At 46.7% G+C, this 19,103-nt stretch overlaps 1 protein-coding gene across 1 annotated transcript; it reads left to right on the forward strand.

The window, feature by feature from the left end:
• The first annotated feature begins 1,250 nt into the window (after positions 1-1,250).
• LOC124669470 (auxin-responsive protein SAUR32-like) lies at positions 1,251-1,772 on the forward strand. The gene has a single exon (XM_047206085.1). The coding sequence runs from the start codon at positions 1,251-1,253 to the stop codon at positions 1,770-1,772; it is 522 nt and encodes a 173-aa protein (XP_047062041.1).
• Positions 1,773-19,103: the final 17,331 nt, after the last annotated feature.

Raw genomic sequence — 19,103 nt, forward strand, 5'->3', positions numbered from 1 at the left:
TTCATTATCGGCTTGTTCACAAACTCAAAATGCCTTGGGTAGCACTGTTATTGACAAGGACAAAGTGTTAGTAGAGATCAACATGCACGTATAAACAAACTCAATAAAAACATGGGCACACTATTTTACCAGGAGGTGTTGCCACGGTTTGCCGTCATCATCAATCATAAAGCAAGTGCCTTCATCACTCCATTTGAGCTTCCTTCCTCTTTCAACTTGCAAATATGGCTCCACCTGGTCCTCCACTTCCTTGTGTGGTTCTACAACAAAAGAGTGCTTGCAGGGATCCTAGTGAAGTCAAGAACATCATTGGCAACCTTCTTCGGCCAAGTTCTTTTGGCGGCTTCTCGGAGAAGCTGCCCTCCCCCAGCTTCCTGGGGAAGCCGGTTCTAAAAAAAATCGAGGCTTCTAGAATAGCTAAGGCCAAACTAATTTGAAAGCCTCACAAAATTTTGTCATCGGAGAAGCCACGGAAATGGGGGATTTGGATATGGCGGCCAGAGTGCCCCCCCCCCCCCCCCTAAATACGGTGGAAACATTTTGTAGCCGGTGATCGAATTCGTCCCGCCGCTTTTTCACCATTCCACGTGAGCTCGCGCCATCTCCCTCACTGACTCTTTCACTACATGAACGTCTCGCCATCCATTTTCAGCAAGACGAGGGTGGCTCGCTGAAAACGGTAGATTCTGCAGTTCATCCCAGACCTGGTTCGTATGTGCTTTTAGAACCACGTGGGTGACTACACCAAACGTCCGTGCATTTCCTTTAGAATGCATATGAAGATGACAATGCGTGAACAGGAAAAAGAAGAATCTCAGATAAAATGTAGCAGTGCATATAGCCAGACAGTTGTGCGTCAGCATGCATTTCTCTAGGTGGCATTCCATTTGTACTTGGCATTCTATATATTCTTTACAGTAATCAACCTGCAAAAACCTTATCCTCAATAAATTAATTAGTTACTGCATTATTCAGAAGAGAGAAAAAATCCAGCCAAAGAATAATGAAAGGAAATCTGCTACTGCTACAACTACAAGTAGTACTCCGGAGAAAACCAAGGCGGGCCCACCACAATCCTGCCCTTTAAATCCCCCCTCGACGAACGCCCCCGAGCAGCACAATAGCAACGGCACACCCAAAAGCCAAAACAAACGACCCTAGAAGAAGAAGAGGAAGAAAACGTCTCGGAACAACCACCACCGAAATTCCGCTCTCCCTAGCTAGCTAGCCAGCCAATCAAGGTCGCGCAGATGGAGCAGCTCGGGGCCAAGAAGTCGAACAAGATCACGGAGATCGTTCGCCTGCAGCAGATGCTCAAGAAGTGGCGCAAGCTCTCCGTCGCGTCCAAGGACACGGCGGCCGCCTCCACGCCCACCACCGTCACGGTCACCGCCGGCGGCAATGGCACCGGCGAGAGCAAGGCCAAGAAGTTCCTGAAGCGGACGCTGTCCTTCACGGAGAACCCGGCCTCCGGGTCGCCGTCAGGGCCGCCGCCCAAGGGCCACCTGGCGGTGTCGGTCGGCCCGGCGATGCGGCGGTTCGTCATCCCGACGGAGTACCTGAAGCACCCGGCGTTCGCGGCGCTGCTCCAGGAGGCGGAGGAGGAGTTCGGGTTCCAGCAGGAGGGCCTGCTCCGCATCCCCTGCGAGGTGCCCGCCTTCGAGGCCATCCTCAGGGCCGTCGAGAAGAAGGACGCCGCCTTCTTCTACTGCAGCGCGGAGTTCGCCTCCGCCGCCGACGAGGTCGGCCGCGGCACCCCGCTCTGCAGATAGCTCCCGGGCTTCGACGACGACGCCACATACCGGCCACCACTTAGCAGTACCTGACTACCTGTCCCCAACCAACAAATTATGTTCTTCTTCTGTGCTGTTTTTCAGCGTTGACATGCATGGTGAGGGATGAATCCATGGTATCTCCCCCCACGGTTTAGACTGCCTACATTCTTTCTCTGATCTGGATTAGCTGGGTAGTACGTAATGCAGCCCGTAATTCATTGATGGAATCACGGAAAGATTGATGTGAAAAATGAAGGATGATTTTCTCTTGATTATTTGCTGCGCATTATCAGGGATCAATTGCGATCTCAGCGGGTAGGTTTGAAATTTTCACTCGATTTGCAGTTATGGCATTTGTTTAAACATTTTGTGCACATCTCGCTCGCCGTTGTTTATATATCAATATTGAAATATTGACTATTGGCTGCACCGTATGGTGCATGTGCACTACCCCATGTTGTACCTTGTGAGGGATTGAATGCCGCCTTTGATTCCACTGAGGTACAATTCCTATCAATTTCTGGTAAAAGCTACCGCATGCTTCAAACTTTTTTCAAAAGAAGGAAAGGTGACAACGTCGCTTTTGCTGCTTTGTTTTACTGTTTTACTGCTTTTATGCATCAGATGATGCGAAGAGTCAGGTAAGCACTGCTGAGCACTTACCTGAGCGAAGAAAACGAGCAGCAAACAAACGCTGCAAAATTAGCGACCAACTGTACGATGAAGGCAACGCGACGCAGGGACAAAACACGGCATCCGAATTCATGAAGTTCACTGTTCCTGTCGCACCGTACCCCCTAACGGCCGGTGAGACGCAGACTCGGTGGCTGTCGTCAGTGTCACGCGCTCGGTTCGTTCTGCGTGGATGTTGATTTTTTCCTTGGACGCTATCTTTAGCGGTGGTGTGTTTTGCTTCTGGTTCAGGTTAGTTTACTCCTGTTATTTTGTTTATTACTTTTCTGCTGTGAATTCCACTTTTACTGTCCATAAATATGTGCATCAGATTTGTGTAACTTCGCATATATGTACATACTAAAACACATCTAAATATATTTTAATTTAGACAAATCCGAGCTGCTTATCTCCGAAGAGGAGGGAGTACAAGATCTTTTCGAGAATACATTTTGTGAGGTGTATTAATCGTACACAACAAAAGAACCGCAAGGCACGTACAACAATCGTAAGACTAGGATTTTGTTGTCAACAAAAGGTGATAGCTCCCCTACCCACATAAGCCTATGCTCCTACCTGCCACCACAACGAAAGCAACTTCGGTAAGCCAAAGCTCTCGGATAGGAATAACTTAGTTCACCGCTAGCGCTCGAACACCTTTTAAATATTTGTCTTAATGGCTTCCACAGTTAAACCGGCTCTATTAAACACCACGTCGTTCTGGTGACGCCAAATGCACCACAAGTCAAGTATGATAGTTATGCATAGATCCCGCTGCAAAGGCTTAGGGAAAAGCCTCGACTTCCACCGCTCTAGCATGTTTGCATTTTCTGTGGGCCGCCATTTCAGTCTCTCCCACCTCCTTGGGGTCCATGCCAAAACTTCATGTGACACCACGCACCCAACAAGCAAGTGTTGGATTGTATCAGGGTACGTTCTTGATCACAAAGGGGACAGTTGGTCGGGTGTGGGAGGACTCGCCGCTGCAACCTATCAGCTGTCCAGCATATGTTTCTTGATACAAGCCACGTAATGAACTTGCAGCCGTATGACACCAGGAAAAGCCAAATATGGGTTGTTGTCGGTACCCTCGTCATCCCATCGAAGAAGGTGTTGTAGGACAACTTGGCCAAGAACATGTCGTCGTTTGACCACCGCCACACAACGACATCATCTTGGGCCGGGATGAGCTAGACATTGGCAAGCACATGTCGCAGATGGAAAAATTATGATATTGTCACCTTGCCTATATCCGGACCGCAATCCGGACCTGTAGGGATTCGTAGCATAGAAAATAAAAAAATTCCTACCACAAGAACGAATAACAAGCCAAGATCTAATCTAAGGATGGTAGCAACAAGGTGAAGATTAGCATACCCTAGAAGATCGCTAAGCGTTAACGAGATAGATCTCGCGGTTGATATAGTCGATCACTTGCCGCTTGCAAAAACACGTAGAAGATCTTGACGGTGCCATAGTCGGGCAGCACCTCCGCACTCGGTCACATGTACGGTGTTGATGACGACATCCTTCTCCCCGTTCCAGCGGGCAGCGGATGTAGTAGATCCTCGTCGGAATCCCGCCAGCACGATGGCGTGGTGACGGTGGTGGTGGAGATCTCCAGCAGTGCTTCGCCGTAAGCACCACGGGAGAATAAGGAGGAGGGAGTAGCTAGGGTTTGGGAGAGGGGGGCTCTTGGGCGCCAGCCTTGGGAGCCCTGGGTGGTGCGGCTAGCTTGGGTGGCCAGCCCCCTCCCCTCTCCCTCTCTTTATATAGTTGGAACCCCCTAGGGTTGCCCCAAAACCAATTTGAAGTCCAACTCCGAAAACTGCCACAAAGGGGAAACCTAGGTGGAGTGGGATTGCTCCCCTTCATTGTCCCTTGGCCGACCAAGGTGGTGGAGTCCACCATGGACTCCACTTTCCCTCTTGGTTGGCCGGCTAGGGTTGGTGGAGTCCATCCGGGACTCCACCTTCCATAGTGATTTATTTCGGAAGCTTCTAGTGTCTTCCATAAATGCACTGGATCATTTCCAAACTTGGAAACTGACTTCCTATATATGAATCTTATTCTCCGGACCATTCCGAAACTCCTCCTGATGTCCTGGATCCCATCCGAGACTCCGAACAATTTTTGAACTCCATTCCATATTCCATATTGACTTAAAACGACATCAAACCTTAAGTGTGTCACCCTACGATTAAAGAACTATGCGGACATGATCGAGACTCTTCTCCGATCAATAACTAATAGCGGGACCTGGAGATCCATAATACCTCCCTGATACGTCTCCAACGTATCTATAATTTCTGATGTTCCATGCTAGTTTTATGGCAATACCTACATGTTTTGTTCACACTTTATATCATTTTTATGCATTTTCCGGAACTAACCTATTAACAAGATGCCGAAGTGCCAGTTCCTGTTTTCTGTTGTTTTTGGTTCCAGAAATCCTACACAGGAAATATTCTCGGAATTGGATGAAACAAAAGCCCAAGGCCTTATTTTCCACGGAAGGTTCCAGAGCACCGAAGGAGAGCCAGAGGGGAGCCAAGGGGGCCCCACCCCACATGGCGGCGCGGCCAGGGGGCGCCCCCCTATGATGTGGGCCCCTCGGGACCCCTCCGAGGCTGCCCTTCCGCCTATATATTCTTACAGGGGCAAAAACCCTAAAAAGAGAAGCCACGATACGAGAAACGTTACGCAGCCGCCGCCATCGTGAAGCCAAGTTCGGGGGACAGAAGTCTCTGTTCTGGCACGCCGCCGGGATGGGGAATTGACCCCGGAGTCATCTCCATCGACACCACCGCCATCTTCATCGCCGTTGCTGTCTCCCGTGATGAGGAGGGAGTAGTTCTCCCCCGAGGCTGAGGGCTCTACCGGTAGCTATGTGGTTCATCTCTCTCTCCCATGGTGTGATCTTTATGTGATCATGAGCTTTGTATCACTATTAATCTATGTGCTACTATAGTGATGTTATTAAAGTAGTCTATTCCTCCTCCATGATGTAAAGGTGACAGTGTGTGCATCATGTAGTACTTGGCGTAGGTTATGATTGTAATATCTTGTAGATTATGAAGTTAACTATTACTATAATAGTATTGATGCGATCTATTCCCCCTTTCATAGCTATTGGTGACAGTGTGTATGCTATGTTAGTACTCGATCTAAATTGCAACGATCTATTATGCACTCTAGAGGTTACTTTAATATGAACTCCGGATGTTGTGGAGCTTGTTTACTCCGGCTTGAGGTGTGCTCTTGTAGCCCTACACAATGAATGATGTTTGTTATCCAACAAGAGAATGTTTGAAAGTAGCACAAGTGAGGAGAAGTTATTTATTTATTATGTGATCATTGTTGAGAGTGTCCACTAGTGAAAGTATGATCCCTAGGCCTTATTTCCAAATATCGAATCACCGTTTATTTACTGTTCTACTGCATGTTTACTTGCTGCCATATTTATTTCAGATTGTTACTATCAATCATACTCATCCATATCACTTGTATTTTACTATCTCTTCGCCGAACTAGTGCACCTATACATCTGACAAGTGTATTAGGTGTGTTGGGGACCCAAGAGACTTCTTGTATCTTAATTGCAAGGTTGCTTGAGAGGAATATCTTTGACCTCTACCTCCGTAAGTTCGATAAACCTTGGGTGATTCACTTAAGGGAAACTTGCTGCTGTTCTACAAACTTCTGTTCTTGGAGGCCCAACACTGTCTACAGGAATAGAAGCGTGAGTAGACATCAAGCTATTTTCTGGCGCCGTTGCCGGGGAGGTAAGGTAAAAGGTATTCACATCCTCCGAGTACTAAGCTATTTCCTAGCACTGTTGCCGGTGTGTGAGTGCTCGAAGCTATTTCCTTTAGATTCTGCAATTAAATCTTTTTGTTTCTTGTTTTTATTGCACTAGTTAGGCTTAATGGAGAACAACAAAAATATTAGAGATCTTTATAGTATTTATCTTGAGTTAGGACATGATGTGTTTGAAGAGAAAATTAAAAAACCCATGGAACTTTGTTTGCAAAATAGTTGTAGCAATGTTATTAGCATGAACTCTTTGAACACTATTATTGCTAATGCTATGGAAGAATTTAAGCTTGGGGAGGTCGGTTTTGATGAAAATGATCTCTTTAGTCCTCCGGGTATGGAAGAGAAAGTTTATGTTGATTATGATATGCCTCCTATATATGATGTTTGCAATGATGAATATGATATTTTCAGTCCATCTACTATTGAGGATAAAATTCATTATGATTATTCTATGCCTCCAATTTATGATGATTATAATGATGGATGTGATAGTTTTACTCCCACTATTACTAATAAAATTGATTATGCTTATGTGGAGAGTAATGATATTTTTATGCATGTGGATAAGAATGCTTTATGTGATAGTTATATTGTTGAGTTTGTTCATGATGCTACTGGAAATTATTATGAGAGAGCAAAATATGGTTGTAGCAATTTTCATGGTACTAAAATACCTCTCTACATGCTGAAAATTTTGAAGTTACTCGTGTTTTATCTTCCTATGCTTGTCACTTTGTTCTTCATGAATTTATTTGTGTACAAGATTCCTATGCATAGGAACGGGTTAGGCTTAAATGTGTTTTGAATTTGCTTGTTGATGCTCTCTTTTGCTTCAAATCTTATTCCTTGCGAGAGCATCATTAAAATTACTGAGCCCATTGATGTCTACTCACGCTTCTTTTCCTGTAGACAGTGTTGGGCCTCCAAGAGCAGAGGTTTGTAGAACAGCAGCAAGTTTTCCCTTAAGTGGATCACCCAAGGTTTATCGAACTCAGGGAGGAAGAGGTCAAATATATCCCTCTCAAGCAACCCTGCGATCACAATGCAAGAAGTCTCTTGTGTCCCCAACACACCTAATACACTTGTCAGATGTATAGGTGCACTAGTTCGGCGAAGAGATAGTGAAATACAGGTGGTATGAATGTATATGAGCAGTAGTAACAACACCAGAAAATAGCTTGATGCTACAACTGGCGTGTGGTTGATGGTGGTGATATTGCAGGCAAGTACGGATGCGATGAGAACAAGAAACAAGCGATGATTGCAGTATTTGGGAACAAGGCCTAGGGATTATATACTTTCACTAGTGGACACTCTCAACATTGATCACATAACAGAATAAATAGATAAATGCTATACTCTACACTCTCTTGTTGGATGATGAACACCACTAATTGTGTAGGATTACACGAACCCTCAATGCCGGAGTTAACAAGCTCCACAATATTCGATATTCATGTTTAAATAACCTTAGAGTGCACGATAGATCAACACAACTAAACCAAGTACTAACATAGCATGCACACTCGTCACCATCACACTATGAAGGAGGCATAGATCACATCAATACTATCATAGCAATAGTTAACTTCATAATCTACAAGAGATCACAATCATAACCTACGCCAAGTACTACACGATGCACACACTGTCACCATTACATCGTGCAGGAGGAATAGAGTACTTTAATAACATCACTAGAGTAGCACATAGATGAATAGTGATACAAAACACATTGCAATCATAAAGGGATATAAATAAGCACTTCAATATGCTATTCATAACAGTGAATAAGTATTCTGTGAAATATAGCCTAAGAGACCCACACGGTGCACACACTGTCACCTTTACACACGTGGGACAAGGAGTCTCCGGAGATCACATAAGTAAAATCCACTTGACTAGCATAATGACATCTAGATTACAAGCATCATAATATGAATCTCAATCATGTAAGGCATCTCATGAGATTATTGTATTGAAGTACATAGGAGAGAGAGATTAACCACATAGATACCGGTACAGCCCTTAGCCTCGATGGAGAACTACTCCCTCCTCATGGGAGACAACAGCGGTGATGAAGATGGCGGTGGAGTCGATGGAGAAGCCTTTCTGGGGCACTTCCCCGTCCCGGCGGCATGCCGGAACAGAGATTCCTTTCCCCCAGATCTTGGATTCGCGATGGCGGCGGCTCTGGAAGGTTTCTCGTACCGTGGCTTATTCGTATCGAAGATTTAGGTCAGGGGGCTTCTTATAGGCGAAGAGGCGGAGTCGGAAGGGCTACGGGGGGCCCACACAATAGGCTGGCGCGCCCCCCCTCTGGCCGCACCGCCTTAGTGTGTGGGGCCCCTGTGGCCCCCCTATGGTTCCTCTCGGGTGTTCTGGAAGCTCCCGGGAAAAATAAGATCTTGCGCGTTGATTTCGTCCAATTCCGAGAATATTTCCTTACTAGGATTTCTGAAACCAAAAACAGCAGAAAACAGGAACTGGCACTTCGGCATCTCGTCAATAGATTAGTTCCGGAAAACGCATCAAAACGATATAAAGTGTGAACAAAACATGTAGGTATTGTCATAAAACAAGCATGGAACATCAGAAATTATAGATACGTTGGAGACGTATCACCCATCTTAATGGCTATAAAAAAAGCACTTCTTGAGAGATAACCCATGTTTTTATTTTGCTACTGTTTTGTTGTGTCTTGGAAGTTGTTACTACTGTAGCAACCTCTCCTTATCTTTCTTTTCATGTATTGTTGTGCCAAGTAAAGGCTCTAATAAGAAGTTGATACTAGATTTGGATTTCTGCGCAGAAACAGATTTGTTAGCTGTCACGAATTCGCGTTTTTCTCTCTGTAGAAGAATCAAAAAATCAGCAAAAATTCATGCATGATCCTCAGATATGTACGCAACTTTCATTAGTTTTGAGTTTTTCCATCTGAGCAAGTTAAGTGCCTCAGAAAAAATCGTCTTTACAGACTGTTCTCTTTTGACAGATTCTGCCTTTTATTTCGTATTGCCTCTTTTACTGTGTTTGAGTGGATTTCTTTGCTCCATTAAATTTCAGTAGCCTTGGGTAATGTCCAGAAGTGTTGGGAATGATTGTGTCCTTGCTGAACATGTGAATTTTTGATTATGCACTAACCCTCTAATGAGATTGCTTTGTGTTTGGTGTGGAGGAAGTTTTCAAGGATCAAGAGATGAGGATGATATGGTATGATCAAGAAGAGTGAAAAGTCTAAGCTTGGGGATGCCCCCGTGGTTCATCCCTGCATATTTCAAGAAGAATCAAGCATCTAAGCTTGGGGATGCCCAAGGCATCCCCTTCTTAATCAACAACTTATCAGGTCACCTCTAGTGAAACTATATTTTAATTCCGTCACATCTTATGTGCTTTACTTGGAGCGTCCGTGTGCTTTTATTTTCGTTTTGTTATTTTCATTCTCTGAATAAATCGGATCCTAGCATGCTTGTGTGGGAGAGAGACACGCTCCGCTTTTTCATTTGAACACTTGTGTTCTTCGTTTTACTTTAATATTCATGGCGAAAGGTGAAAGCCTTCGCATTGGTTGTTATTTGGTTGGAAACAGAAAATGCTTCATGTAGTAGTTAGTATATTATCTTGAATAATTTGATACTTGGCAATTGTTTTGAGCTCTCAAGTAGATCATGTTTAAGCTCTTGCATCATGTAGTTTAAATCTATTAGGGAAGAACTACCGAGCTTGTTGAAATTTGGTTTGCATGATTGGTCTCTCTAAGGTCTAGATATTTTCTGGTAAAAGTGTTTGAACAACAAGGAAGACAGTGTAGAGTCTTATAATGCTTGCAATATGTTCTTGTGTAAGTTTTGTTGTACCGGTTCATACTTGTGTTTGCTTCAAACAACCTTGCTAGCCAAAGCCTTGTACTGAGAGGGAATGCTTCTCGTGCATCCAAAAACCTTGAGCCAAAACCTATGCCATTTGTGTCCATCATAACTACCTATATGTGGTATTTTTTCTGCCATTCCAAAGTAAATTGCTTGCATGCTACCTTTAAAATTTCATTCCTTTGTCTTTGCAATACATAGCTCATGGGAAAGTAGCCTAAAAAACTATTGTGGTAATGAATATGTTGCTTATGTATCTTAGTTCTTATAAGTTGCTTGTTGAGCGGTAACCATGTTTCTGGGGACGCCATCAACCTGTCATACCTTTGTTGAATATCATGTGAGTTGCTATGCATGTTCGTCTTGTCTGAAGTAAGGGAGATTTGCCATGAGTTGAAATGGTTTGAGTATGCATGTTGTTAGAGAAGAACATTGGGCCGCCAACCAAAGCCATGTATCATGGTGGAAGTTTCAGCTTGGATATTAATCCTCAGAATCACTTATGAGAATATTATTTGTTGTTGAATGCTTAAAGCATTAAAAAGAGGAGTCCATTATCTGTTTTCTATGTTGTCCCGGTATGGATGTCCTTAAGTTGAGATCTATCAAAATCGAGAAATCAAATGCGATTTATCTCCTTGGACCTTTGTACAGGTGGCATAGAGGTACCCCTTTGTGACACTTGGTTGAAACATATGTAATGCGATGATAATCCATGGAAATCCGAGCTAATTAGGACAAGGTGCGGGCACTATTAGTATTCGATGCATGAGGCTTGCAACTTATAGGAAGTTTTATGCATAACTGTTATCACCAGATTTTGGCCAAATTAGGAGATGAGCCGTAAGTGAAGATGGGCTTGAAAGATACACGCGTGGAGCATCTTTGAAGCGGCCTTGCACGAAGATTTGGGCTTAATTGCCCGTGTATCTGTAAATATAGTAGATCGTGTTTTAGTTTAGATTAAAAGATAGAGTTTAACTCGTGCACGGTTAGGTGCACGCCCGAATTAGAAAGTCCCTTGGACTATAAATATGTATCTAGGGTTATCGAAAAAGGAGGACAATCACGTTCACAACAAACACAAATCAGGCGCATCGCCACCCCTTCTTTCGAGGGTTTCTCCCGGTAAGCATCATGTCGCCTAGATCGCATCTAGCGATCTAGACAGCGTACGTTTATTCGTTCTACCTTGTGTTGCTCGTGCTGAAGCGTTGTTGATGGCGAGTAGCACTATTTATCATAGGTGTTTGGGGGCTTGCATGGATGCTTTTTCTTATACATGCTTGTTTGGCTATGCTGCCCCACTATATCTAGCTGCCCTTACACCTATCTAGGTGTAAGGGCAGCATCTTGCTTGTTCGTTGTTTAGTAGATCTGATCTATTATAGTTGCTCCTTGATTCTTCAAGGATTGGTTTAATATCCGTATGGTTAGGCCTTGCAAATGGGTTGAACGATCCGGTAGCGCGTTAGGTATGGTTTGTTAGTCCTAAGAGGGGTGTTCTGGGAATTAACTTAATGTTGGTTTTTAGGCCTCTTTTAGGGTTAGCTTTCCATTATCTTTCGTGTCTATTAGGCTCAACTATGCGTAGGATGTTCCGATCATACGGTGAAAACCCTAAACTGTCGTAGATTGGTTTAGCTTTGTTTTGATCAAGCAGGATCCCCATGTCATTGAAAATCCAACATGAACCATGGGGCGATCGGCTCTTTGAGCCGATCCGCAGGGCAACCTGAGAGCCGATAGGGCTCGTATTTAACGTTTACGTGTCTGCCATGCAGGGAACTAATCGAAGCAATCCTACACCTTCTTGGCTAGGTATAGGTCAGGTGGCACGCCCTTGCAACCGCCAGGACGTGTGCCGGAGCATTTGCGGGACGACGTCGAGGGACCAGGGCCCACTGCCGCCTTGGAAGCTTCCCGGCTCTTCGTGTTGCTTAACCACTGCTCGCCGGTGGGTTTTGGCAGGCAACACATTCTGGCACGCCCGGTGGGACATCGGGACAATCTTCCGCGAGCAACCACGTCGACATCTACCTCTCGAGATGGCGGGAGAACCTGGCCAAGTACGAAGACCTCGCCTCCCGAGCATAAGAAGAAATACGACGATCTCAAGGCCATCGTGGAAGCCGATCTCATCGGCGCTTTTGAGAAAACCCGTTCACACGGGATCAAGTTCAAAGGGTTCCAACCCGGAGGCGCGCTAGATGGACTAGATCTATCTCTTCCTTCGGACGAACGTACTCGCAGCCCTGCGACAGGAAGTCGACTATGCCGTTGCTCACTCTCTTCATCGGCATTCCGAGAGCTTGGTGAACACACCGGAGCGTGTCGCGCTCAATGTGGTGCAAGAAGTCATGAAGCATAAGTACTCTCCGTCGCACTCGCTCTAGGAACTCATCAAGGAGAGATACCGCTCTATACCGGGCCGCCACCGCCATTCACGACGGCAGCTCCACAAGCAACAAGGTTCACCGGCGTACGTTGTCTACAAGGTTGGAGGTGATCCGGGCGATTACCAATTCCCGTACGAGCCGCCCAAGGAGATTCCACATGGATACGTGTGCACATACGTGCCGGATCGCAACGACCGGATGACCCGAGATACGACAGGAAGGATCGCCACGGCAGGGAGGAGTCGCCGGAGCAGAAGCGGTTCCGGGAACCAATGTTGGGAAACAGGCGTGGCTAACTAAATATGCCACCAGTACAAGTCATGAACGCTCAACTACTGCAGCTCCTACGGTGGATGAGATCACCGCAATCATGAGAGACCGGTTTGGCATCCTGCCGAAGAAGAGAATGATCGGCTATTCCAAGCCGTATCCCAACGACTATGACCTAATCCCACTACCGCCTAAGTATCGGCTCCCTGACTTCACAAAATTCAGTGGATCAGAAGAAACCAGCTCAATCGAGCACGTGAGCCGATACTTGGCACAGTTGGGCATGGTCTCAGCTTCAGACGAGCTACGTGTGAGGTTCTTCTCACAATCTCTCACGGGTCCAGCCTTTGGGTGGTACACCTCGTTGCTACCAGACTCGGTTCGGACGTGGAAGCAGTTGGAGGAACAATTCCACGTACAATACCATACAGAAGCTACTGAAGCTAGCCTTGCCGATCTGACCCAGGTTCGGCAAAGAAGAGGAGAGACGGTGTCTGAGTACGTCCAGAGGTTCAGGACCGTCAGGAACCGATGTTATTCGGTTCATCTATCTGAGAAGGAAGAATGCGAGCTGGCGATAGCAGCCTGTCGCCGCCGCTCAAAGATGTGACCTTCCAAGCGTAGTACAACTCGCCGGCGCACATGGTTCGGAAGTTGACGAGCGTATGAACAGCGCCATTTAGAATTGTACCGGGACAAGTACAAGCGCGTCGCCCCGATCGAGACGGACGAAGATGAAGATCCTGCGCAGAGATCGGGAGGTCGTCGTAGCTGAGTGGACCCGGGGGGCAAAGCCCGTGTCCTGCAAGTGGGTGAAACAACCAGGGCCTGCGAAAGGGTTTGACTTCGATTTGAGCAAAACAGAGCAAATTTTTGATTTGCTACTGAAGGAGAAACAGCTGAAGTTACCCGAAGGCCACAAAATCCCCACGGTACAAGAGATGAACGGCAGGCCATACTTCAAATGGCATCACACGTTCACCCACGCCACCAACGACTGCAAGGTCCTGCGCGGACAGATTCAGATGGCGATAGAACAAGGCCGATTACTCTTCGGTCAGTTTGCCATGAGAGTTGACACGCAGCCGTTTCCAGAAGTCAACATGGTCGATCTCAGTCACTGCATAGGACGCGAGCCAGGTTTCTCGTTTGATATCAATATGGCAAGGATTGCAGATCGCCATGGCGAGGATAAGCCAGAGAGCAGTCGCTCTCGCGGCAAAGATAAGAAGGAGGCCGATCCACGCGACCGGCCCCAGCATGATGACAGAAGGTATTTAACTGAGGAAGAGGTGATCAGCGTGCGGTATCAACGACCACTTTCCGCGCACCTCCTTAACAAATATGAACAGCAATACGACCGACGTCGGTGCTACGACGTGGATGACGATAGATATCGTCGGTCTGATACAGACAACAGGAAATACCGTCGATACGAAGGGTATGAGCGTCACGCCAGAGGGAGGTCAAGAGAGCAAGAGGACATGGATAGGCATTGGAACTGTCCTTTCTTCAAACACTGCTGGGACTCAGGAATGAGCCGGTTGCCTACAATCGAGAACTTCCCAGAATGTAAACAGAAGAGGAAGGGAACGAATGAAGTTTCAGTGTTCGATCGTCTAGGACCTCTCCCACCTCAAAACAAACGAGCTGAGTCATCCCAAGATGAAGACTTCGAGGAGTCAGAGGAAGAAGATAGATATCACCGACCAAGGTGGTGTCCTGATGGACTCAGCCACTCCCAAAAGCGCAGAGTGCAACGGCTAAGAAACCTAGAAGAAGCCGAGGCGCAGTACCTGTACACGTTGAGGAAAGCGCGGCCCGATCTGGCCGTGAAAATTCAGCAAACACTGGAGACAGAAGCTCGCCCACCAAAGAAAGTGTGGCGACCCAAGCAGACGAAAGCCGATGCAGGGACATCGGCTGATACAAACATGGTGTTCGTTCTCCCGTCGGAGTTTTGTGCTCCAAAAGACGAGGAGGTATCAGTGGCACAGTTTGATTGCAGGCCACGGCCAGTTATCTTTGAGAAGCCAAGAGAAAGGAGCTATAGGCATCTGAAGGCCCTATACCTGAAGGGTTATACCAATGGGCAGCCTATTAGCAAGATGCTGGTTGACACGGGAGCAGCAGTCAACATAATGCCGTACTCCATGTTACGACGTTTGGGACGTTCTACTGAAGATCTGATCAACACCAACGTCACGCTAAGCGATTTCAACGGCCAACCGTCAGAAGCCAAGGGTGTGCTGAACGTGGACTTAACTGTCGGCCGGAAGACCATCCCTACGTCCTTCTTCATCGTCGACAGCAAGAGCACTTATGCTGTTCTGCTAGGAAGGGATTGGATCCACGCTAACTGTTGCATTCCATCCACAATGCATCAGTGCATCATACAATGGGATGGAGATGATGTGGAGGTTGTTCATGCAGATGATTCGATCGATATCTCTTTGGCTGCCATGAACATCCGGGAAGCAAGTGACCAAGAGCCGCTCTCTGGAATCAATCTAGACGGCTGTGAGCGCATCGAGGCTACAAAAAATGGGGTGAGGCTGGTCTTATCCACTGGCCTCACAGAGTAGCAAGATCCGAGTCTATGGACGAACGTGGCAAGGCCGATCCATGTGATCGGCCCCAAAAAAATAAGAAACAAGGATCTCACTTCAAGCATGTCACGTCGTCGTAGCAGAAAACCAAGAAGTTGCAAACCCCCGTCACACATTGCAATAGAAAAGGAGGCCGATTCTAGCAGTCGGCCACATATAGTCTCAACATGCCTTCTGCCTGTGTTCATCATTGATTTAGCAGGCAATGGGAAGCTGGGGTTTACAGCAGCTGATGGATTAGAAGAGATCGAAATTGGTCCTGGGGATAAGCCATGGCCAACATTTATCAGCAAATAGTTGGATTACCAACTGCAAGGGGAGCCGATTCCAGCAATCGGCTAAAATTATTCCCACCACCCGTGTTCACTGAGGTGCTATTTAGTATGGTGAGTGGTGAAACAAGCTTGAATTGGCTGAAAAGCCGATATCTTCAATCACTTGAAGGATTCGGCTCGGGGGGCATACACACAGAGAAGGTACAAGGCCACGAAGTATGTACCCAGGGGAAGCCGATTCATGAATCGATCGGCTAATAAAAAATCGACAAAATCGAAATTTTCAGCGCAGCCGATGCTCGGACATCGACTTTAGAATTATAGAGTTTGAGCTGCCACTTGATCGGGCCTTAGTGAAGGAAAATGACTTGAAGACAGGCAACGTCACGTTTGTCCAGGGCATCAACTGCAGCGTCATCGGGACGTGGGGCTGGATTTCGTCAAGGATGGTGAGCTGATCTGAGCAGCAAAGCGCAAGAATTGAGTCAGGAGGAGTTAAACAGCCATTACATGTGGAGCTTCTCTGTTCAAAGAAGGGATTTGCTGGTCTGGCCGAGTCCTCGTGGTGCATCGACTCCTTGTGCGTAAGCTTCCCTGTTCCCAGAAGTGTCCAAGCTGGAGCTTCGTCGGCTGGATTGCATGTTCTCGCTGATGTTATCTTCAGTATCCCTTCTCGAGCCGACACAGGGTTCTTGCCCTTCAAAGTTTTCCTGGCAGCCACCTTCTTCGTTACTATTCTCGCCTTAACTGAGGCTCGGAGGGCAGTTGCCCCTGAAGATCCTTTGCTCTTGGGAGCCGATTTTGGTTAAAATCGGCTAGCTCTGCACCACAAGTGTTACAAAACAGTGGTGAATTCTTGAAGAGGGAAACCACCAGGGCTGGTAAGAGGAGTTTGAAGAGGGGGCCGTTATCATTGATAGGCTCTGGGCCAGTTTGTTAAGGAAACAGAGCATCACATGGAAAGTTGTGAGCAAATGGTGCCTGTTACGCAAAGGTATCAACTTCAACGTCAGGTTGTTTCAGCTATGGTCCTAGAAGCATTCCTGGAGGCGTTAATTCAGGAGTTTTGCCGTCAGGTCAAACATCACGATCGGATGATTTGGAGTCCAAAGATCTAGGGGTCTCAAGGCTGTGTGCTGGACCTGTTCGATCGAATATTTAGGATCTAAATTTGAGCAAAGATTGTAAGTTACGGATAACTGGGTTGACCTGTCTTGCAATTCATTGTAAAAAACTGATGCATTGCCATCGGCTCATTGAGCATCGACCAGATCGACAATCGGCAAAATCAAGATAAGGGAGGATCGGCTAAGTCAATATGCAAGGAATCGGCAGACTCAAATTGGGGAAATTTCTTCATTGATAATCAGATTTCTTACATGAAAGGAGCTGATTGCTCTCAAAAGGAAGAACTAGGGGGATACATTGCCCCATCTACTACTATTGATCCTATTCTAGGGATCCTATCTACGGGCCATTGCTGCCCTCGTCATCGCCGTCGCCGCCGCTGTCGCTGCTGTCGGCGCTCTCGGCGGGCTCGTTGTCGCTGCTGTCGCGGCCGCCAGGAGGACCTTCGTTGTCCTCGTCCTCGTCATCAGCGTCGTCGTCGCTGTTGAAGTCGCTGAGGTTGCCTGGCCAAGGGCAGAGGCGCTTGGCCGGCGGCTCGTCGGAGGAGGTGTCGTCCTCCTCCTTTTCTTCCTCCTTCACCTCCTCGGAGGAGGTGAAATCGCCCCAGGAGAGGCGATCGTCGTCGCTCTCCTCCTCTGATTCCCCGTCTGCGAGGAAGCGGAGGTCGCTCTCCCCGTCGGTCGAGGACTTGTCGTCCTCTGACCAGACGGAGAAGTCGTGGCTCGGCTCATTCCCGTCGGCTATGGCGCGGCGGATGTTGGCCGCGTGGGCCTCCTGTGGGTCCCACTCCGGCGTCGGCTCCCGGAGGGGGGAGGATTGGACGGAAAGGCTGGACGAAGAAGAGGAGGAAGAAGAGGAAGACATGGTGACAGAGGAGGGCTTTTGGAGTGCTAGTGCGGAGGGGACGAAGATGGGAACTGCAAGAAGTGGCTAAATAAAAGGGGATATAGCAGAGATTTAATGCTTAAGCAGTTTTCGAGGATGTAGTGCCAAAACGGTCAAATCATGCAGAGAAGTTGAGAAGGCAAGGCGTTATGATAAAGAATACTGCGACGGTTCTGCTCTGCCACGACATGACCCCTCGAAGGAAAAACAGAGTGGTTTTGAAATTATCATTACCAAAACCAGGGGGGCATGTGTTATCACCAGATTTTGGCCGAATCAGGAGATGGGCCGTAAGTGAAGATGGGCTTGAAAGATACACGCGTGGAGCATCTTTGAAGCGGCCTTGCACGAAGAGTTTGGGCTTAATTGCCCGTGTATCTGTAAATATAGTAGATCGTGTTTTAGTTTAGATTAAAAGATAGAGTTTAACTCGTGCACGGTTAGGTGCACGCCCGAATTAGAAAGACCCTTGGACTATAAATATATATCTAGGGTTATCGAAAAAGGAGGACAATCACGTTCACAACAAACACAAATCAGGCGCATCGCCACCCCTTCTTTCGAGGGTTTCTCCCGGGTAAGCATCATGCTGCCTAGATCGCATCTAGCGATCTAGGCGCACGCACGTTTATTCGTTCTACCTTGTGTTGCTCGTGCTGAAGCGTTGTTGATGGCGAGTAGCACTATTTATCATAGGTGTTTTGGGGCTTGCATGGATGCTTTTTCTTATACATGCTTGCTTGGCTATGCTGCCCCACGATATCTAGCTGCCCTTACACCTATTTAGGTGTAAGGGCAGCATCTTGCTTGTTCGTTGTTTAGTAGATCTGATCTGTTATAGTTGCTCCTTGATTCTTCAAGGATTGGTTTAATATCCGTATGGTTAGGCCTTGCAAACGGGTTGAACGATCCGGTAGCGCGTTAGGTATGGTTTGTTAGTCCTAAGAGGGATGTTCCGGGAATTAACTTAATGTTGGTTTTTAGGCCTCTTTTAGGGTTAGCTTTCCATTATCTTTCGTGTCTATTAGGCTCAACTACGCGTAGGATGTTCCGATCATACGGTGAAAACCCTAAACTGTCGTAGATTGGTTTAGCTTTGTTTTGATCAAGCAGGATCCCCATGTCATTGAAAATCCAACATGAATCATGGGGCGATATACATGTTGAAAGTTGAAAGCAATTGCTGAAACTTAAACCTCCCTCTATCGTGACGCTGATACGTCTCCAACGTATCGATAATTTCTTATGTTCCATGCTACTTTATTGATGATACCTACATGTTTTATGCACATTATATGTCGTATTTACGCATTTTCTGGAACTAACCTATTAACAAGATGCCGAAGTGCCAGTTCCTGTTTTCTGCTGTTTTTGGTTCCCGAAATCCTACAGAGGAAATATT

Source organism: Lolium rigidum, chromosome 7 (assembly GCF_022539505.1).
Source record: "Lolium rigidum isolate FL_2022 chromosome 7, APGP_CSIRO_Lrig_0.1, whole genome shotgun sequence".
In the NCBI taxonomy this organism is placed as follows: domain Eukaryota; kingdom Viridiplantae; phylum Streptophyta; class Magnoliopsida; order Poales; family Poaceae; genus Lolium; species Lolium rigidum.

Excerpts from the sequence above, each read along its gene's own strand:
- LOC124669470 (XM_047206085.1), top strand. The coding sequence starts at position 1,251 with ATGGAGCAGCTCGGGGCCAAGAAGTCGAACAAGATCACGGAGATCGTT.